General features: G+C 49.4%; 1 protein-coding gene and 1 long non-coding RNA gene across 5 annotated transcripts in view; one reads left to right on the forward strand and one right to left on the reverse strand.

Moving 5' to 3' along the window:
• The window catches only part of LOC138724914 (uncharacterized), a 50,752-nt gene extending 38,886 nt beyond the window's left edge, over positions 1-11,866 (forward strand). Inside the window, exon 5 of one of the 3 annotated variants that reach the window (XR_011338126.1) lies at positions 11,828-11,866. This is a non-coding gene — a long non-coding RNA (uncharacterized lncRNA). Of the gene's footprint in view, positions 1-443; positions 746-9,225; positions 10,339-11,827 lie in introns of those variants that run through there. The other 2 variants (XR_011338125.1, XR_011338124.1) reach the window with 2 other exon arrangements.
• A 2,926-nt stretch (positions 11,867-14,792) lies between these two features.
• Positions 14,793-19,019, reverse strand: P2RY1 (purinergic receptor P2Y1). 2 transcript variants are annotated; one of them, XM_069865264.1, is made up of 2 exons: positions 18,997-19,019; positions 14,793-17,851 (listed from the first exon to the last, which is right to left on the reverse strand). In XM_069865264.1, the coding sequence occupies exon 2, from the start codon at positions 17,781-17,783 to the stop codon at positions 16,692-16,694; it is 1,092 nt and encodes a 363-aa protein (XP_069721365.1). In that variant the 5' UTR covers positions 17,784-17,851; positions 18,997-19,019; the 3' UTR covers positions 14,793-16,691. The 2 variants fall into 2 exon arrangements, with proteins under 2 accessions (XP_069721365.1, XP_069721366.1); XM_069865265.1 differs by lacking the exon at positions 18,997-19,019 and adding an exon at positions 18,896-18,912.
• Positions 19,020-20,604: the final 1,585 nt, after the last annotated feature.

The following is a 20,604-nucleotide window of genomic DNA, read 5'->3' on the forward strand; positions in this document are numbered from 1 at the left end:
GTGAGGAATCTGCCATCAGTGCCCTTGCTTAAATGGTTTGGAGCGACCTTCCTTGCTCAGTACCTGCCACCGCACATCTCTAGGTCGCACCTACCTATTTTTACAAAGTCTTTATATGACAAACTGTATCCAGTGAGAGAGCAGGAGTCTTCAGGATGAGCCAACAGCTGACGGAGTCCAGGCAGATCCATGGCAAGATCCATGGAAGCGGTGCCAGCCCCGATGCATTCTTTCTGCATAAAACTGAAAAGCATTACAGGGACGTTTTTTTGCTGCTGCTGCTGTTGACTTTCCTTTAAATCACAGCACCAGTGCTAGCAAAGGCATTAAGTATTTGGGAAACAAGCTACTTCATGCACAGAGGGTAGTTAAAAAAGTTTCCTGACAGCTGCATCTGCATTACACCTCATTTTACTGGCTAAAACGTGTTAACAACTTTACAGGTTTGGAGCCGATGAAAACAAGCATCACACACAAATGATTTTCAAAGCAGAGATCTTGAAAACCACTGGCAGCCTGACACACTTCTCCATATGTTATATAAAGTAACTATTTACAATATGAGCTGGCAAATATCATATAATATAACTAATAATTAGATGACACTGAAATATGACTCATTTTGAGTGATCTCATATGCATATTTATACCCTTAAAAGTATTAATAGGAAAGAAAAGCAAAAGCTTCTCAAGGAGCACGGGCCCAGCGGGTGTGCAGCTGCAGCTCCCAGCTGGGCGTTTCTGAGGGTGCCGACATCCCATGGGATTTCTGGAGATGCACAGACCAGATCAAACCCAGCATCCCAGGGGATTTCTTGGGGTGCACAGCCTAGTTCAGCCCCAGTGTCCCAGGACCCCTCAGTCCCTCGTGCTGAGAAAGTGCCCTTGCTGGTGCAGGTGAGGTGCAGCTCATCCTGCTTGAGAGGCACCCGCGGGGGCAAACCAAGGACCTACTGCTTCGGCAATGCTGAGCGGGATGAGGGTGTCTCAGAAGATGGAGCGAAACTGTAGAAAATGAGTAATTCACTGCATTTTACTATGGTAAAATGAATCTGCTGTCCTCATTTGGGCTAAAGCCAAGTGACGAGTTCTTCCTAAATCCTTTCGCCACCCAGAGCCCCCCAGGGCTGGGGGCTGCAGCCTGTCCAGGCCCCCTCAGCTGCCCCACAGGCTCAGCCTCTCCCACCTCTGCCTTGGGGGAAAGGAAAGGATCCTTTCACGGAAAGGGTCACTGGGCACTGGAACAGGCTGCCCAGGGAGGGGGTTGAGTCCCCTTCCCTGGAGGGGTTTAAGGGACGGGTGGACGAGGTGCTGAGGGACACGGTTTAGTGATTGATGGGAATGGTTGGACTCAATGATCTGGTGGGTCTCTTCCAACCTGGTGATTCTGTGATTCTATGATTCTGTGAAGGAGAAGAGCTGGCGACTGCTACTGAAAGCGAACTCTGGCTGGGAAACACCGCGCCCCAGCAAGGCTCCTCCTGGCAGCCTCTGTTCCTGCCGTGTCACCTGCTTAGCTTCAAATATTAAATCTGCCGTTTAATTACAGATGGTGATGACAGCGAGGTTAGTCATGATGCAGTAATTAAGGCCGAGGTTTGTATTTGCTCGCTGCCACTAGGCATAACCCAGTGGTGGGGAAGGCGAGACAGCAGCCTGGTCAGTGCAATATGGGCCAACTAGTCCCGGGGTCTGCTTTGGGAGACCCTGCTACCACTTAACTTAAATTTCTCTTAGCCTAAGAGTCGAATTCTTCTGATAATTTAAACAATTCCATCGTAAAGGCAAAGCAGAGCCTGAAACGCAGTCCCCTATCTTCTCAGCATTGGATGCTGATGGAAAGGACAATGGAGCTAAGAAGCTCTGGCTCCTCTGTTCTCTCCTGGAGATTTCCCACCGATGTGAACTGAGCAGTGCTTCTAGATCTGCTCTTGACTCCTATGGGTGTGGGGGCTTCACGATGTGCTGGGCAAAGTACAAAATACAGAAGCACCATTTACTCATTGCCAGTGCATCGTGTTTTCTGCCTCCCCACCCTTTACAGCAAAATATTGGGAATTTCTAACTTTGAAATCATAAAATATTTACAGTACCTACTGCAAGGGCTGTATCAAAGCAGGTTGGTCACTGGAATACTGGACCTTTGGTGAAGAGGGATGTTCTACATACGGGGCTTGGGTTTACTGCCACGTGCTCTCGACCACGGTGAATTCCTGAGGCTTTGTGCTGGTTATAGTACATGTTTCTTCAACCCCTACCATATGAGAGTGGTAGGAACCGCCTCAGATTGAAGCTGTAAAATGTCTGTCCCTGTGGGGCTGGGTATTGCAGCAGCAATTTCAAATGTGTCACTCGAAATGGAAAAAAATAGTATTCATTACAGTTGGATCTTAGCATTTTAGGTACACACGCACGCGTGTATTTATACACCCCCCATGTATGTGTGTATGTAGTTGATGGTGTATTTTTAGATGCAGCGTAAAATGATCCTGTTCATGCGCTCCCCGGTCAGTATAAATTGATTAAGAAAAGCACCAACTGAAAGCTTTTGTTCCTATAAAAACGTAAAGCGCTCATGCAATTCTGGAAATTGAACTCAAAATGATTTTCACAGGTTTACTTCCAAATCCACTCCAGGGTGGCTGGTGGCTTTTCCTGAGCAGGTGACAAGGCTGCACTGCCTGCAGCTCCTGTGCTGCCACCCTGCATCGCACCTCCAGTCGTTGGCGAGCTGACACGCGAACCAGGCGAGCCGCAGGCAGAGCTTGCCTCTATTTTGGGGAGAGAGAAAACTATACTTAGGGCTGAGTCATCCTTTCCAGTATCAGTTGCAGGAGAGCTTCACCGAGCAGAGCCGGTGACCAACTCCACCCGCAAAGGTTCGTGGCCACGTGCTGGGGCTGTGAAGCCAACCTGGAGCCTCTCTGCTGGCACCTCATTGCTCTCTATAACTACCTGAAAGGAGGTTGTGGAGAGGAGGGAGCTGGGCTCTTCTCCCAAGGGACAGGGGACAGGACGAGAGGGAATGGCCTCAAGCTCCGCCAGGGGAGGTTCAGGCTGGGCATCAGGAAAAAATATTTCACGGAAAGGGTCATTGGGCACTGGCAGAGGCTGCCCAGGGAGGGGGTTGAGTCACCTTCCCTGGAGGTGTTTAAGGGACGGGTGGACGAGGTGCTAAGGGACATGGGTTAGTGATTGATGGGAATGGTTGGACACCATAATCCAGTGGGTCTTTTCTAACCTAGTGGTTCTATGATTCTGTGATCAGTAGCCGTGGACCCAGCCCTGGGAGGTTACAGCTCTGGCCCCTTCTTGCTGTCGGAGCCTGGTGCAGGACGATGGGGGCAGTTTGAGCGTGTGGGGGCTGCTTTAATCCCCGCTATAGGCAGGGCTCCCACCGAGGTTTTAAGGGCAGCATCTCTCCATGGAGCCATCCCTTGCAGGGCACTTTGGCTTGAGATGGGAGCGTTACAGCCAAACTTCAGGTCTGCTTCCTTGCATACGTGCATTAAGGGTGACTGCTTATGCAACCATTTACTGGGGAATGGTATTGACTGGTATTCACTGGTATTTAACCTCTCCTCATTTTAGTACTCTGTTGATGATCCCAGAACCAGCCACAGAAGCTTCTCAGTGTACTTATTAAGAAATGCATATAAAGCTGGCTGTAGCAATGCTAGATATCGCTGGTATGATATCAGTCCTGCCAGCAAACAGCAAAGAGAAATGTTTTTCTTTGCAGATTTATTCCCCATGCAGAAAGGGAAGGCTAGAGAACATTTTCATTGAATCGCATCCAAACAGTCAAGTCAGCCTTCTCCATCTGCTTGAAGTGGGGGTTTAGTTGTTAATTTGTCTCTGTGGGTCTCTCTGTACCTATTTTCTGTGGCGTTACATTGGACACCTGTAGGTCATTTTTCTTCTGATTTTTGCTGTGCTCAGTTATCACTGTCAAGGGACGTTTTTGCCCAGCGTCTGAAGGAGAGGAAGCAACTCCGAAACAAAAGATCGTTTTTGTGAAGAGCTGCTCTCATGGTAGTGAGAACTGCCTTATAAACTCAGAGTTTTCAGTCTGAATCGAGTCCCTTAAGTAATACCTGAATATTGGCATAAATTTTTTTTAAAGCATTTAACATTGGAAATTTTATTTTTGGCATGTAAATGTCAAGGCGAACAGCAGCCTTTCAATCTTCCCCCTGTTTTTCCTGCTCTGTGCCCCACTCCAGCAGGACTGTACCCTCCTCAGTGAAGGAGGATGCTGCACCCACCTGGGCTGGGAGATGGTGGGTGATGTTGGTTGGGTGATGGACCAGGGGGTGATGGGCTGGGGGGTGACGGGACCGAGGGATCTCAGGGCTGGGACGTGATGGGACTGGAAGGTGATGGGTCAAGGGAGTGATGGGCTGGGGGGAGACAGGATTGAGGGTTTATGGGTCCAAGGATGATGTGCTGGGAGGTGTCAGGGCTGGAGGGTGATGGGCTGGGGGTGTTGGGGCCACCGTGGGACCGGGCAGGCAGGGAGAGGAAGCAATCCTTCTCCCAGCTCTCTCCCTTCCCTGAAGGACTTTGTTTTAAAACAAGTACTCTTTTAAAAATCTAGGGCAAGTCAGTCTCTTGCCAAAATTAGTCTTTGTGCAAGAGCATGAGAAGGAATTTTAATGGGAAGCTGGTATGTGGGGATGGAGGGAAATGACTGCTTTTACTATCTAAATGCTGTTTTAAATAAGGCCTGTATTATCAAACAGCTTTGCCACACTTGCTGATATGTTTTACAGGAAGCATCACTGCCACTTCTCAGTAATACACAAGAATGTTAAACAACAACTTACTTTTTTATTTGTGCCAAACGTGTCCTGACACATTGCTGAGGCAGATGAAAGCTGCAGCTCAAAAGAACGTACAGGCAGAGCCTGGGTGCGCTGCTTTTATCTGCCTTGGTTATTGTCGCTGGGTTGGTAATTGCTACAAAAAAACCTGCAAAGCCATTTTTCATCTTTTATTTGCCTGACTGCAGCTGAGGGGAGCAGGGAGAGGCAAATGCCACCTTCTGCTCTGCCCAGCCAAGTCTTGGAGCTCTTGGAGCAATCAGGATGGGGACAGGGATGGAGAAAGGCTGGTTTAGCAGCTGGGCTGCAGCTCCTGTCGAGTTATGCACTACAGGACGTCACTGTAGGTCCAGGGAGGTTATTGTCCCTCTGTACTCGGCACTGGTGAGACCACTCCTCGAATCCTGGCTTCAGTTCTGGGCCCCTCACCACAAGAAGGATGTTGAGGCTCTGGAGCGAGTCCAGAGAAGAGCAACAAAGCTGGTGAGGGGGCTGGAGAACAAGCCTTATGAGGAACGGCTGAGAGAGCTGGGGGTGTTTAGCCTGGAGAAGAGGAGGCTGAGGGGAGACCTCATTGTTCTCGATAACTACCTGAAAGGAGGTTGTGGAGAGGAAGGAGCTGGGCTCTTCTCCCAAGGGACAGGGGACAGGACGAGAGGGAATGGCCTCAAGCTCCACCAGGGGAGGGTCAGGCTGAACATCAGGAAAAAAATTTTCACAGAAAGTGTCATTGGTCCCTGGCAGAGGCTGCCCAGGGAGGGGGTTGAATCACCTTCCCTGGAGGGGTTTAAGGCACGGGTGGATGAGGCGCTGAGGGTTTAGTGTTTGATGGGAATGGTTGGACTCGATGATCTGGTGGGTCTTTTCCAACCTGGTGATTCTATGATTCTATGGTCATGGAATTAATCTAATGAAAAACAGGGAAATGGGGGCTCCTGATGGGAAAAAATAATATGATTGCACATCCCGCTCTGTCCTGGCTCCTGCCCCTTTCCAGCTCAACCTGGGCCCTTCCCAGCAGCGCCGACCTGTCCCACTGCCTCCCCTGCCCACGGGCTCCGCCGGCTCCTCTGATTGCTGGCAGCTCAACAGCACCTACAAAATTATCCTAAGGGGCTGATGATTTGTGACTTCTTTTTGCAAAATTTACATTTGACTTTGTAAACTAAACTTTGTAAACTGAACTTTGTAGGTACTGTCCGCTCCCTATAGCAAAGTGGTTCATTATTTTTAACTGGGATCTCCTAATCTCTACCCACACTGGTCCCAAGTTTCTTGCCAAAGCTCTGTGTGCCCCCCAGACGTGCTGCAGGATCAAAATCCAAGTGATGTACTGCTCTTACTGGTTACATAGGACACACTGGTCTGGCTGTACATGGAGACAAAAGCTGCATGATTTCATTTTGCATTAATCTACATTTCTGCAGGCATTTGCGGGCCAGGAGGGGGTTTTCTCTGCTACTGAAACTTTCTCGGTGTGGAAAAAAGGTTTCTCAGTGTGGCAAGTGAATTGAATCCCCAGTTTCTGTGAGGCTGAAGTGGATTCTGGCCATGCTGGGGACACCCAGAACCGCTGCTTGGTGTATTTTGATCATGGGAAGAGCCAGTCAAAGGGTGGCTGATGCCAATGGGGCTGTTTCTTCACTTTAATTGCAGATGTGCACATGGCAATGTCAGGCATGACCTTCAAAGGGGGAGTGATCAACTTTGGGTTGCCAAAGTCCAACATCATTAACTCCAGGAACTGTGGCACCTGCCCAGTGAGGTGGGAGGTGGCAGGTCTGGACCCTGTCCTGGTTCAGCACAGGAGAGGTTTAGCCATGGTGGAGTTATTCCTGGTCACCAGGGCCAGCACTGACACTGCTTGTTCATGGGAGGGTCAGTAGAAGGCTTTCAGGAAACACCAACAGCCTCTTGAAAGGGCAGTGAGGTGTGATGAATCTCCCATAAAAAAAGGCCTAGCAATATAAAATAAATATATATATAAAATAAATAAATATAAAATAAATAAATATTTCTCCTCTGCAATGCACAGTTTTATGTATGTTCCATAAATGACTGAACTTCTTGGGTGTTTATACTGAGGATATTTAAATTCCACCATGCAAGTAGTCTGCAAAGATTTAAATCTACATGGTTCCTCAAAAGTACTCTTTAATTCTGAAATTTGTAATAGCATAATATTTGGTGTGAAAACTGTATAACCCCGAAAAGCTTTCCCCAGCTGGGTCCAGGGAGACCAAACAAGTGAGTCCCCATCCACTGGTGTCAGGGCTGTGCCCCGAGACTTTGGTGCATCAATTCAGGAGGCTCAGCTGCATGGGAGATGAGAGGGAATGGCCTCAAGCTCCGCCAGGGGAGGTTTAGGCTGGACATTAGGAAAAAATTTTTCATGGAAGGGATGATTGGGCAGTGGCAGAGGCTGCCCAGGGAGGGGGTTGAGTCACCTTCCCTGGAGGGGTTTAAGGGACGGGTGGACAAGGCGCTGAGGGACATGGTTTAGTTTAGTTTTTGATAGGAGTGATTTGACTTGATGATCTGGTGGGTCTTTTCCATCCTGGTGATTCTATGATTCTCTGATTCTATGTGGCATCATCCCTTCCCCGCCTCTGTCAGTCCCTTCTGCCTACAAGCATGGAAGAGGTCCTGTCAATGCCCAGTGACGTGTATTAGAACCTGGTTTCAGTTCTTAACATTGCTAAAGCAGAGCTGAAGCACTCACCCAGCTGGGTAAGGTCCGTGAGAGCAGCCAGGGCCTTGCAGATGGGTTTCAGGCTGGCTCTGGGTTTCTGCCTCAGACTCCGGAAGGAGTGTGCAGGGCGGCTGCTGGTGCTGCTGCATAAAAAAAAGAGCCATAAGCCAAATGGAGAACTTCTATGAATTATTCATGTAAATAGCTCTGCTGTTCTTTGGGTATATGGGAATGCCAGGAAGCGCAAATGGTGTTTGGAGCACTTCAATGAGTGGATCTTCTGGTGGTCCTCACTCAGGGACACAAAGATGCTCTCAGAGGCAGGCAGCAGCCCAGCAGTGCTCGCACAGGAGGTGCGGCTGCGCAGGACCCTGGTTGTAGATTTTCCTGCACGATTCTTGGCTAGGAAGTCCAGAGTGTGCCTGGGCTTCAGGACCTCGTGTGCTGCCCAGCATGGGCACCAGCTGGGGGGAAGGTGCTGTAGGGACAGAGAGTTTGTCCACCTCCTGCGCGCCTGCTCCTGTCCTGCCAGTGAGACTGTGCAGCCCAGCTTCTGGCTGGGAGCAGTGGATGAACAGGCAGGACTGGGAGCTTCTTCCCCTGGGCTCCTCAGTACCCTCCTGCCGCAGGTCACTGCCACCTCACAGGGCGGTGACACTGTCCCACAAGAAGCACTGGGCTGGTCTGTGCACCCCAGGGGCTATGAAACCACCTGATGCTTCACTGCCCTCCTGGTATCACACGCAGAGGCAGTGCTGGCGTTCGTGACACCCACACTCAGCTGCCATGTACCTCGTGAAGTCTTTGGGTATTTATATTTCTGCCAGCAGACATGGTTGGTTCAGTCTCAATGGCATCGAACAGCTTTGCATCTCTCACACCTCGCTCTCGGTTGCTCGAAGCCCTGCGGGGATGCAGGGAGGCAGCTGCATGTAGGGAGGCGGCTGCGGGGCTGCTGGCATGGGCAGCAGGGCTGGGAGACGCCCCGAGGCTGGTGGGGCTGAGCGCTGGTTACCCACCTTGCTGCCAGGAGTGGTTTGGGGTAAACCCCACGGGAATCTATCGCTTCTGAACATGAGCCAGCCCAGGTGGCCAAGAAGGCCAACGGCATCTTGGCTTGGATCAGACACGGTGTGACCAGCAGGTCCAGGGAGATTATTCTCCCTCTGGACTCGGCACTGGGGAGACCGCTCCTCGAATCCTGTGTTCAGCTCTGGGCCCCTCACCACAAGAAGGATGTTGAGGCTCTGGAGCGAGTCCAGAGAAGAGCAACGAAGCTGGTGAGGGGGCTGGAGAACAGGCCTTATGAGGAACGGCTGAGAGAGCTGGGGGTGTTTAGCCTGGAGAAGAGGAGGCTGAGGGGAGACCTCATTGCTCCCTACAACTCCCTGAAAGGAGGTTGTGGAGAGGAAGGAGCTGGGCTCTTCTCCCAAGGGACAGGGGACAGGACGAGAGGGAATGGCCTCAAGCTCCACCAGGGGGAGGTTTAGGCTGGACATCAGGAAAAAATATTTCACAGAAAGGGTCATTGGGCACTGGCAGAGGCTGCCCAGGGAGGGGGTTGAGTCCCCTTCCCTGGAGGGGTTTAAGGGACGGGTGGACGAGGTGCTGAGGGACATGGGTTAGTGTTTGATAGGAATGGTTGGAATAGATGATCTGACGGGTCTTTTCCAACCTGGTCATTCTGTGATTCTGTGATTCTCCCAGTAACCTCTCAGCTCTGACCTTCTCATCTGAATTCAGCCCCAACCATGCAGCAGCATTCCCAGCATTTCCCTCCCACTTGCGTCGGAGCAGGAGCTGGGTGCTGGACGCAGAAATCTGAGCTGCACGGTTTGAAACTCCTTATTTATTTAATTATTTATCTAACCAGCCCATAGCCAACCCGTACAAGCATCTCTTCTATTCTCTAATGCTGTCAGATAATTTATAAAGAAGTTTCTAAACAAATTTTCCTTATGTTCACGTGCTGCTTCACGCTACCTTCATCTGTCAGGGTAAGAGCAAACCACACCTAGGCAAAGGTTAAAGGAAGCCAGAAATAAATGCACAATCAGCTCAAGCTTTGAAATATGATATTTACATACTTAATGTTACTGTTTATGTTTAAATATAACCAGCGAGAGCAGAGCTTTTCAAACCCCAGCACCTCTAGACCTGATGGACCTTGGAGTGTTTAAAGGTTTCCATGGATCCAAGTCTGTGGCCTCACTTAGGGACCTGCAGGATCTGTGTGAGCTTCATCCAGCCATGTGCTCAGGAGGACGAGGCTGTCGGGTCTTAGTGAGTGTGGGATGGGAAAGGGAAACATGAGGATTTGTTGACAGTGGAAACCATTTCATGATAAGAAAAAAAATCATTGTTATTGAAGGGATGTTACGTCAGAGCTAGGAAGTTTTCATGACTTACAAAGTTAAGCAAAAATAAATGAAAATAAAATAGGGAAAACATGTAAAATAAAGCAGGTGAAATAAATGAAATCATAGAATCATAGGATCGTTTGAGTTGGAAGGGACCTTAAAGATATCCAGTCCCACCCTGCCATGGGCAGGGACACCTCCCACTGCATCAGGGGCTCCAAGCCCCATCCAACCTGGCCTTGAACCCCTCCAGGGATGGGGAAGCCACCCCTGCTCTGGGCAACCTGTTCCAGTGCCTCACCTCTCTCATCATGAAGAAATTCCTCCTACTGTCAAGACTAAGTCTGCCCCTCTCCCACGTATCCCGTGCCCCTGCAATTTGCAGCACAGCATCATTGTCATTGCCTACACCTGGACCTTCAGCTTGAAGGATTAAAGTCTTTAAAACCAAGAATCTCTCGCTCCCCTTGCAATGACAGCTGAGAGTCTGGGTCCTTGGTCCTTGCACCGGGGTTTTGCCTCACACAGTTACTGGAACAGAAAGAAGATGGTAAGAATTGTCCTCTGGTCACCCGGTGCAGCTGTGCTGCTCCATGAAGCTGGAATGTAGGGGCTGGCCAGGCAGCGCTCCAGCTGCTTGGAGCACCTGAGCTCTCCCAGCAGCATCCCCAGCCCTGGGCTCCAGGAGCAGGGCTGCCCTTTAGCTCCGCATGAATAAAAAGGTAAGCAGAACGAAACTCCATGCTGTGTGAAGTTAGCGCTGCTGCAGGCAGTGAAACAAGTCAGTGGCATGAAAATGGAGGTCAACATAAAATCTGAAATACCTGTGCTGTCATGCAAGGTATGGCTGAAAGAGGGGATTAAATATTATAATTTGTATTTAAATGCTAAGCCATTCAGGAAGGAACAGTCACCCTGCATCCTGCAACCAAGTCAGCCACTGCCAAAGAGAAGAAAAGAGTTTCTATAAAGGCAGATGTAGCTTTTGCTCTGGATGGACCAGGTGAGGCACTCTGGGATGGTAGTAGCTGGAGGATTAAATACCTGAGGGAACTGGTGTGACTGTTACCTGTGCTTGGAGGTGGTTGCTCACCCACCAACAGGCTGCAAGATAAAGCATCACTCACGTACTCACTTATTTTTGATTCTTGGTTCATCCACCTGCTTCTTCTCAAGGTTCGAAGTTGTACCTATTTTTGCAAAGCTTTCCTTATCTGTTTTGAAGCACCTATCACTGCCTGAAGAATCACATGGAAACATGAATTAACTGCAACAATACAAAAGGCAGAAGTGTTTCATAATTTTATTGGAGCAGTTTCAATAGGAGGTTGCTAGGTACAGTGCCAGTAACTCTGTGGCTGCAGGTCTGCTGCCACTAAAAATAGTTACAAAAAGCCATGCCTAACAGTAAATGTACATGCAAACAACCCCATGCTTTATTAAATATCAAAATCTTTTTATTTGTTAAAATTATAGACAAATCAAAGGATATTTTTTTACTACTATTTAATTAAAGCAGTTACACAGCCTGAGCTTAAATACCAAGGAACGCTGTCTCTGTGGATATCGCAGTCAAAGTTGACTAGTATTTACACAAAAATTGAACTTAACAGTATTAAAATCACAGTACGAGAGAAAAAAATAAACATTTTCATGTATATCCTTGAAAAACACCATAACTCATAGCCACAAAATAAGAAGTGGGTTTAATTCACAAGTAATAGGCCTTCAAAGTATTTGAAATTATTGTGCCAGTATAGTCAGGCTCCAGAAATAATATTCTGTAGTAGGTTCTGATTCAGTGCAAAGCCCCTGAAGTTAGAAACGATCCAGCAAATGTAGGTAGGCTGGCACAGTCCTATTCAAGCAGCTCTTACTGTTGGTTTGATTGGGTTTATTGGGGCTTTTTTTAAAGGGTTTTAGTGTGAGGCCAAATCTCTTTCCACCAGCTCTGCATGCACCAACCCCAGCGCTTCCAGCAGTCCCAGTTTGCCACCAGCAGTCGCTGAGCACGGCTGCTCAGGAGCTTGGAATACAGTTTTGGTCTTCAAATTCAACTTCAGGTCCCCAGCTTCCTTCAAGAACGTTACCAGAGGTGGAGACTAAACACTGCAGGTAACACATACCAATGCGTAGGCTTGAACAATAACAGGTTGTGTTGAAACATCCCTATCAATGGTTTTGTTCTGGTCCAATCTGAAGACAAAAAACTGTAATGAGATTAATAATAATGAAAAAAGGTCCTAGAAAGGCAATTAGGAGGTTTCTGTCTCTTGTCACCCCATGAGCCAGCATGTTTAACTGCTATGGACCTGACTTTCCAGCAGGACTCTCCGTGGGTGGCAGCGGGAAGAACAGCCCTTTCCGTAATGCATCTCACCCGGCTCTCGGTGGGACCAGAGCTCGCAGAACCACGTGCTCCGCTCCGCAGGCTGCAGCCGGAGTCACTCCTGCAGCTGGAGCAGCGCCTGGGGCTGGGGCTGCTGCTGCTCACCCTGTGCCAGAGGAGCCGGGGTGCCCAGGGTTCCCCCTTGTCCTGCCTCATCCAGAAAGAGGAGGATGCCAGGCTCCAGAAAACTTGGTATGACTGGTCTTTATGCTCAGCGAGTATGATGCTGAGGGTTTAGTCTATGGGCCCACACGATGGAACCACATCTTCAGCTTCTGCCCTGGGCCATGGGGAGGAAGGCAGTGGGATGCTCTGCGGCGTTGGCTCGTGGACCATCAGCCACAGACACGGCCCCACAGCGGAATGCGGGTTGGAAAACAGCTTACCGGGGCACCCAGTGCGATCTCCTGCTCGAGCCAGGGTCAGACAAGATTCTGCTGGCTCCCTGTGTCTGAGCATTATTTCATTCACTTGGTGTCATATGAACTGGATTAAAAGAAAAAATCCTAGGTGCTCTGCTATGAAAATGTACAAACTGACAGCAGATCATGTGTAGGTTTCATACTGATTTCATTTTGTATTGAAGATTGCTGTATGTGGGAGATAATGGGCATAAATGAGGAAAAAAAATTAACCCTGTGAGAGCTGGAGGAAGCAAAACATAACTAATGAATAATACTTTGTTTCAGTGTGGATCATTGTAGAATGTTTTAGCAAAACTTAAGCTCTAAATAACGATTTACCTCAAACCTTTTGGTGCCTCCAGTGAATGCTTTGTAGTTGTTAAAAGATTCTCAAATATACCCAGAGGAAAAACAGGTTAAAGACACGATCACAAAATTACAGTGACTGATCTGATTTGCTAGTCAAAGGCAGCATGAGGGGAAATGGATCTTTTAGGTGGTCTTCCTGTAGAAAGACGATGAGCTGAATCCCCCTCCTGGTAAACACAACCCATTGTCATCATTGCTTACAAATGGCAAGCCCAAAGCTTGCAGGTGAGATGGGGACAGGTCAGGAAGAAACTCCACCGAGTGGCTTAGGGAAAGGCTTCTTCGACTACACCCACCACAGAGGTTTATGTGTAACCACAGGGATCACTTGGGCCTCTAAGTGATAAAGTGCCAAAAGGCAAATTTTTAACAACAGTCTTGCCAAGTTCCCCAGGAGCTAATGGCTCCATCGCTGTCTGGAGAAGACCTACCTGGCTTTTGCCCTGGTAGAGCCCAAGGACCCCATCCGACCAGCTTCCTCACTGATGGGATGTCCCAACAGATACGCGTCTGTCCTGTTGCTGGTAAAAGTAATCGTGTGGGAGGAGATGCGACCTTGGTGCGATTTTGTAGGGGTTCCAACTACCTCACGTCAAATATAGCAAAGTTCACAAAAAGAGGAGGAACTTTACATGAGATTGTGAGGCTCAGCTTCATGTTCCTGTTGGATTCAGAGTAGGCTGTGACATCCCAGTATGTGTCAAATTGGATCAAGATGCAATTTGAGGTGTTAGCTCTACAGGTCCTAGGATCTGAAAGATGGAAAATAAACAACGTGTAAAATGTGTTTGATGAATATTCTTGGTGTTGGCGGAAGGCTGTCATGTGCTTCCATGAGGTGAAGACGCCAAGTGCAGTTGCCTGCCATGTGGAAGTGATCTTCATTAAATAAACACAGACCTCAGCGATGAAATAGGTGAATAATCTGGCCAGTCGCACAGTTCTCTTCCGTGAGGCAAGATGGAACAGAACGAGCTTCCAACGGTTCAGAGGAAAGCAGGAAAACTTGGCTGGTGTTCAAGACCCAGAAGGCCGATGCTGGGACAGCGGTGGCCGTCCCGGGCTCCAGAAGGTGGATGTCCCAGGCAGGGTGGCTCTTCAGCCGCCGGGTCTCTCCCACAGCACACTCGGAGGATTTGGTTGAATGTGGGTTTCCATACACGCCGCACCAGTCAATGTTGCCATATTAGAGCGACATATTGCAAAAAAGACTCTAAGTAACTGCATAAGGACCAACCTGGGTGTATGGTTTTACATTCTGCCGTGTCTGTTTAGGATCTTTTTTCAGACATGGATTAGCGGAACATTTTATTTCCTAACTGAAACAGACAAATAGACTGTGAAATGCTGGGAAACGAATACGATCTTAAACCTAAAGAAGAAGATTCAGAGAATATCCTATTTTTATGCTCTCTCTCCATTTAATTAATCTACCATTCCAAACAAGACGTGCCTCAGTTGAATGAAGTCTCAAATAATCACATAATGGAAGTAATTTATTATGAATCAGGCTCATTCTCTGGTGATATAAATAGGCTGTGCTGTTCCACAGTCTTTTGTCAGTAGGGATTAATTAGGAATTGACCCTTGGCTGGGATTTCTTCAAAACCTCTACATTTTCCATTTTATAGGGCTAAATGAGATCCTAACATTGCTTTAAGAAGCTACGCTTTCTAAGCAGCAGTTAAATTTAGCTTTAGGCTATAAATCAGTAGTTTAATTTATCACTAGGTTACAAATCAACAGTGAATAGTCAGGGTGGAATTGAGTTTATTATAAAGATGTTCTGTTAGAAGACAGTATTACAGTGATCGAAACATGCTGTTAAATTTTCCATTAATGCCCAATTCTGACTATGAACACGGAGAACCACACTTTACATACTTTACATTTAGCTTTCTAATAAATAAGTTCAATAAATAGGGATTTTGCAAATTAAGAAGCTGTACGTGTGAACAGAAGCTGCTTTACGATGTCATCAAAAAATAACTAGAGCTATTCTTGTTTGTTACCAATCACTGGAAATTCATAAGTAAAATATAAATATTTTACCATGAAGACCAGAGGAACAAAGATCTGTTAAAATCACCCTTAGGATTACACAGAACTTAACTTCGTACACTAATTTTAGAGCATGCTTTCATACCATTTCTAGCACACAATATTTTCAAATACATTTCTTAAAAATATGAGAAATTAATAAGGCTGCCCATGTCAGATTTCATCTGTGCTCTGATCACTAGCTCTTGTGTTACACAATATTGCAGTTTGGCTAATTTTGGATGACCTATTCCACATTTGGAGAAGACACATAATAAAGGGCTGGATTTAGTCTGTAGTATATTGCAACATCTTGTTAATACAGTAATTTATTCATCACAGTACAAAATATTAATCCCCCCCAATTATTTATATATATATAATATATAATCCATTTATATTATCCTTTTTAATAACTATTTTCTTGGGAAACAACTCTTCTGCTATCTCTGAAGACTGCCAGGAATAGAAACACTCTTGTACCAAATGGGAACGCAAGTAACTCGAGCAACTGTAGTTTTACTTGTCTGAAAGGTACAGTTATTTTCAGCACACACATTTCTCGTGTTTTACCCGTAAAGAACTCCAGCACGGCTCCCAACGCCGGCAGTCGAGCGCTGGCACCGTGGGCAGCCTCCAGTAAAGGCAACTCGGCCCTTGGCTCTGCAGGGCTCGCCGAGGTGCTCCGTGGGCAAGCCCCGTCCTTGCTCAGCCCCATCCTGCCGGCTGACAACGCACCCGTTTTTCCTCAGCACGGAAGGCAGGATCAGACCACCGGCTGCTCACCACAAAATCGTCGCCGCATGCATTTGTACGCTGACATCTGTTCCCGAAACGCCCTGCCATGTGCACGTGCAAAGCCCGCGCCAGCTTGCTCCGGCTCCCAGCGACACCTGCTTCTCCGCCTGCCAGCGGCGAGGGCCAGTTCACCTGGAAGCCCATTTGCCCAATTCTGGCTTTGCTATTTTTTGCTCCGTATTTTTCATGAACAACCGTCGCACTCCGAAAGCATAATCATGCACACACCAGTAAGACGACCTTTTGTAAAACACAGGCACTCGAACAAGACTGAATCATAAATGCTACCGAACTATCAAATAATTATCAACACCAGAAGTAGATGAAGAAATAATAAAACTGTAAAGGTGAGATAACTGCATCGTGACTTTGATATAAACATTTGTGTACAACAGTAAGTGAGCGAAGGGCTAGTGGGCCTCCGAAGAGAAGATTCTGCTCTCTCTTATTTCCTATTTTTAAAGAGAGGCTGATTGAGAACATTTTTGAATGTGGGAGACTCAGTCATTAAAACAGAAGCACTTGGATTGCTTTCTTCCTTTAGGGGATTTACTTCATTTTACTTCATCTGACGCAAGTCAGAAAGGAATGAGAATATTGTAAGGAGAAGGAAAGTTGATTTTGACACGTTCTTTTCCATTAAAATTCTTCCACTTACTCTGTTAAGCTTTCTCTAGGATCAGAAAATGAGGCTTTGCCTAAAAGGAATTTGAGAGACTGATAGATTTTCCTCACACGCTTGTAGCACTACAGCATCCTACTGTCTCAAAGCGGAGGATTTTTCCAAACCGTTCCCAAATCTTTTGCATTCGTTCACAAACTTGTATCTCCATTCTGTTTATACTCAGCTAAAATATTGAGAGTCATTTCCTCGCTTTTGGACTGCACGTTGTGTTCACTTCTTCGGGATGATTTCCTGGTCGCCCTGGAAAGCCGCCTTCGAAAGGTATCACCTGCCAGAAAGTAAAGGATAGGGTCGACGCAACTGTTGAGACTAGCCAGACCCCTCGTCACCTGGTAAGTAGCATAAACCTTATCGTTGAAGGCACACATTTGTGGAGTCTGAAAATCCACCCTGGCTCTTAGATTTAAGGTTTTCATCACGTGGAAGGGAAGGTAAGACACAGCAAAGACCGTCAACACAATAATAACCAGGTAAATCGACTTTCTCCTGAGAGGAGAATTGTCCAAATCTTTGTAAATCAAAGCTTTCACAATTAGCCCATAGCAACCGAGAATCAGTATGAATGGGATACAGAACATCAGCACGGTGGTGCACATGCTGTAAATGAAGTAACTTCTCAGGTAATCATCGGCTGTCGTGTCGTAGCACGTCGTGGTTTTATTTTTCCTTATCCCTGTTCCCGAGTAGAAGAGTATCGGAGAAATCGCGGCCACCACGATGGCCCAGACCAGGGTGCTGATGTACACCGCGTTCTTCTTCTTCAGCCTCCCCAGCGACTTCAAGGGATGCACAACGCCCGTGTACCTGTGCACGCTGATGCAGGTGAGAAACAAAATGCTGCCGTACAGATTCACGTGGAAGATGAACCTCTGCAGCTTGCACATGACATCGCCGAAGATCCAGTCTGTTTTATTGAAGTAGTAGAAGATGAGGGCAGGCAGAGTCAAGACATACAGGAAATCGGCTAGCGCCAAGTTGAACATGTAAACCGAGATGCCGCTCCAAGGCCGCATATGGAAGACAAACATCCAGATGGCCACGCTGTTGCCCAAAAACCCAGTGATGAAGACCAGAATGTAGACGGTGGGAAGGTAATAGAACTGGAAGCCAGTTTTAGTCAGGGAACACTTGGTGGTGGCATTTCCAGCAGACCAGCCACTGCTGGATAACAGGTTGGGCTCAGTTCCATTCAAAGCAGCAGAGAAGAGGACTTCGGTCATGATCCTTCCAGAAGAGTCACATAGGTCCGACGTGAAGCAACAAAGTCTCTGCAGGAATAGCAATGCATCTAAAGAAAGAAAAGCACAAAGAAAACCTCACTAGATGGTAAAACCTACACTGCTTTACCTTGGGGGGGGGTCTCAAGGGGCAGAGCTGAGCCTCGCCCGCCTGCACAAGCTGGCAGAGTGTGCGGTGTGGGGCAAGTGCTGAGAAGGGGCAGCGGCACATGGAGGGAGGGAAGAGGGACTGGGGGGGAAAAGAGGGATTGGGGGCAGGGGACGAAGAGGGGCGGGGTGGGGGACAAAGAGGGACGGGGGGGATGAAGAGGGATGGGGGGGACAAAGAGGGATGGGGGGAGACAAAGAGGGACGGGGGGGGGATGAAGAGGGACAGGAGGGGGACGAAGGGGGACTGGGGCGGGGGCGAAGAGGGACTGGGCCAGGGGGAAATAGAGGGGCCAGGGAGGGGGAATAGAAAGACTGGGGAGAGGGAATAGAGGGACCGGGGAGGGGGAATAGGAGACCGGGGAGGGGGAATAGAGGGACTGGGGAGGGAGAATAGACGGAGTGGGGGAAGAGGGACTGAGGGGGGGAAAAAGAGAGACTAAGGGGGTAAAAGAGGGACTGGGGGGGGGAAATAGAAGGACTGGGGGGGGAATAGAAGGACTGGAGGGGTGTAAAAGAAGGACTAGGAGTGTAAAAGAAGGACTGAGGGGGTAAAAGAAGGACTGGGGAGGGGGTAAAAGAAGGACTGAGGCGAAAGAAAGGGGGAAAAGGGACTCGGAAGGGAGGAGGTAAGAGGAACTGGGGAGAAAAAGAGGGAGCGGGACCATGCGGGGGCTGCGGAGGGGGGACCAGGGGCCACGTGGACCGTGCCGGGGGGCAGCGGGGACGGGACCGGCAGGACAGGCAGCTCGAGCGCCGCCGCCGCCCCGGCCGCCTCCGCGGCTCCCTCCGCGCCCCACAGCCCTCCCCGTTCTCCCCGGTCACCGCACCCCTCCCGGCAGCTCATCCCACCCGGCTCCCTCCGGGATCCGAACCCTCTTGGTTCCCTCCGGGCATCCGAGCCCTCGCGGCTCCCTCCGGCGATCCGAGCCCTCGCGGCAGCTCACCTCATCCCTCTCGTCTCTCTGCGGGCACCCGAGCGCTCCCGTTTCCCTTCGGACATCCCACCCCAGCCGGCACCTCCCCCCCTCGGTCCCCGCTCGGGCACCTGCGGGTCGGGGCCGGGGCCCGCGGCTCCCCCGGGGGGCAGCTCCTCACGGCCCGTCCATGGCGGGAGCGGCGCGAGGCGCGAGCCCAGCCCCGCGCGCGCCGCCCTCCCCGGCGGGCGGTGCTGGGGCCGCCCCCCCCGCCCCCCCCCCCCCCCCCCCCCGCCGCACGTGGGGAGCGGCCCCTGCGGCTCGGCGGGAGCCCCTGAGGTCGTGGAGGGGGTCGGGTTGGAAGGGACCCCAAAGCCCATCCAGCCTCACCCCCTGCCATAGGCAGGGACACCTCCCACAGGATCAGGGGCTCCAAGCCCCATCCAACCTGGCCTTGAACCCCTCCAGGGATGGGGCAGCCACAGCTTCCTCGCACAACCTTTTCCAGCGCCTCACCGCTCTCATAATGAAGAAATTCCTCCTTATGTCCAGTCTAAATCTGCCCCTCTCCAGTTTATCCCCATTCCCCTTCATCCTGTCACTCCAAGCCTTTGTGGAAGCCCCTCCCCAGCTTTCTTGTAGCCCCTTCAGGCACTGGAAGGTCGCTCTAAGATCTCCCTGGAGCCTTCTCTTCTCCAGGCGGAACAGCCCCAACTCTCTCCAAGATCATCGAGTCCAATCGTGCCCACCCATCACTAACCCCCCCGAGCCCATCTTTTAAACTCCTCCAGGGATTTTACTGTCGGAACAGGTCCAGAGGAGAGCTACAAAGGTGATCCAAGGGCTGGAGTGCTTCCAGTAGGAGGACAGGCTGAGAGAACTGGGGAGGTGTCTAGTGAACTAACTGATCAGTGGGAGGTGTCCCTGCTCATGGCAGGGGGGGTTGGAACTAGATGATCTTTAACGTCCTTCCAACCCAAACTATTCTATGATTCATAGAATCATAGAATCACCAGGTTGGAAAAGACCCACCAGATCATCGAGTCCAACCATTCCCATCAAACACTAAACCATGCCCCTCAGCACCTCATCCACCCGTCCCTTAAACCCCTCCAGGGAAGGTGACTCAACCCCCTCCCTGGGCAGCCTGTTCCAGTGACCAATGACCCTTTTGGTGGAGAAATTGTTCCTGATGTCCAACCTGAACATGCCCTGGCGCAAATTGAGGCTGTTTCCTCACACCCTATCATCTGTCACCAACACCCACCTCACCACAGTCTCCTTTCAGGCAGTTGTAAACTGTGATAAGGTGTCCCCTCAGGCTCCTTTTCTCCAGGCTAAACAGCCCCAGCTCCCTCAGCCGTCCTCATAACCCTTGTTCTCCTCCCCTTTAACCATCTTCATTGCTCTTCTCTGGATCTTGGTGTTCTGGTTCATAGCAAGTTGAACATTAGCCGACAGTGCAACCTAGCAGCCAAGAGGGCAACCAACTGTGTCTTGAGGTGCCTCCAGCACAGCTTTGCAGCTGGGTGAGAGGGGGATTGTCCTGCTCTGTTCTGCACTGGTGCGATTCCACCTCGAGTATTACGTGTGGTTCTGGGTGCTGCAGTAAAAAAAGGATCTACAGCTACTGGAGAGCATCCAGAGGAGGCCACGAAGTTGGTGAAGGGTCTAGAGAGGAAGTTGTATGTGGAGCGGATGAAGTCACCTGGTCTGTTCAGCCTGGAGAAGAGGAGACT

Source organism: Phaenicophaeus curvirostris, chromosome 10 (genome assembly GCF_032191515.1).
Source record: "Phaenicophaeus curvirostris isolate KB17595 chromosome 10, BPBGC_Pcur_1.0, whole genome shotgun sequence".
In the NCBI taxonomy this organism is placed as follows: domain Eukaryota; kingdom Metazoa; phylum Chordata; class Aves; order Cuculiformes; family Cuculidae; genus Phaenicophaeus; species Phaenicophaeus curvirostris.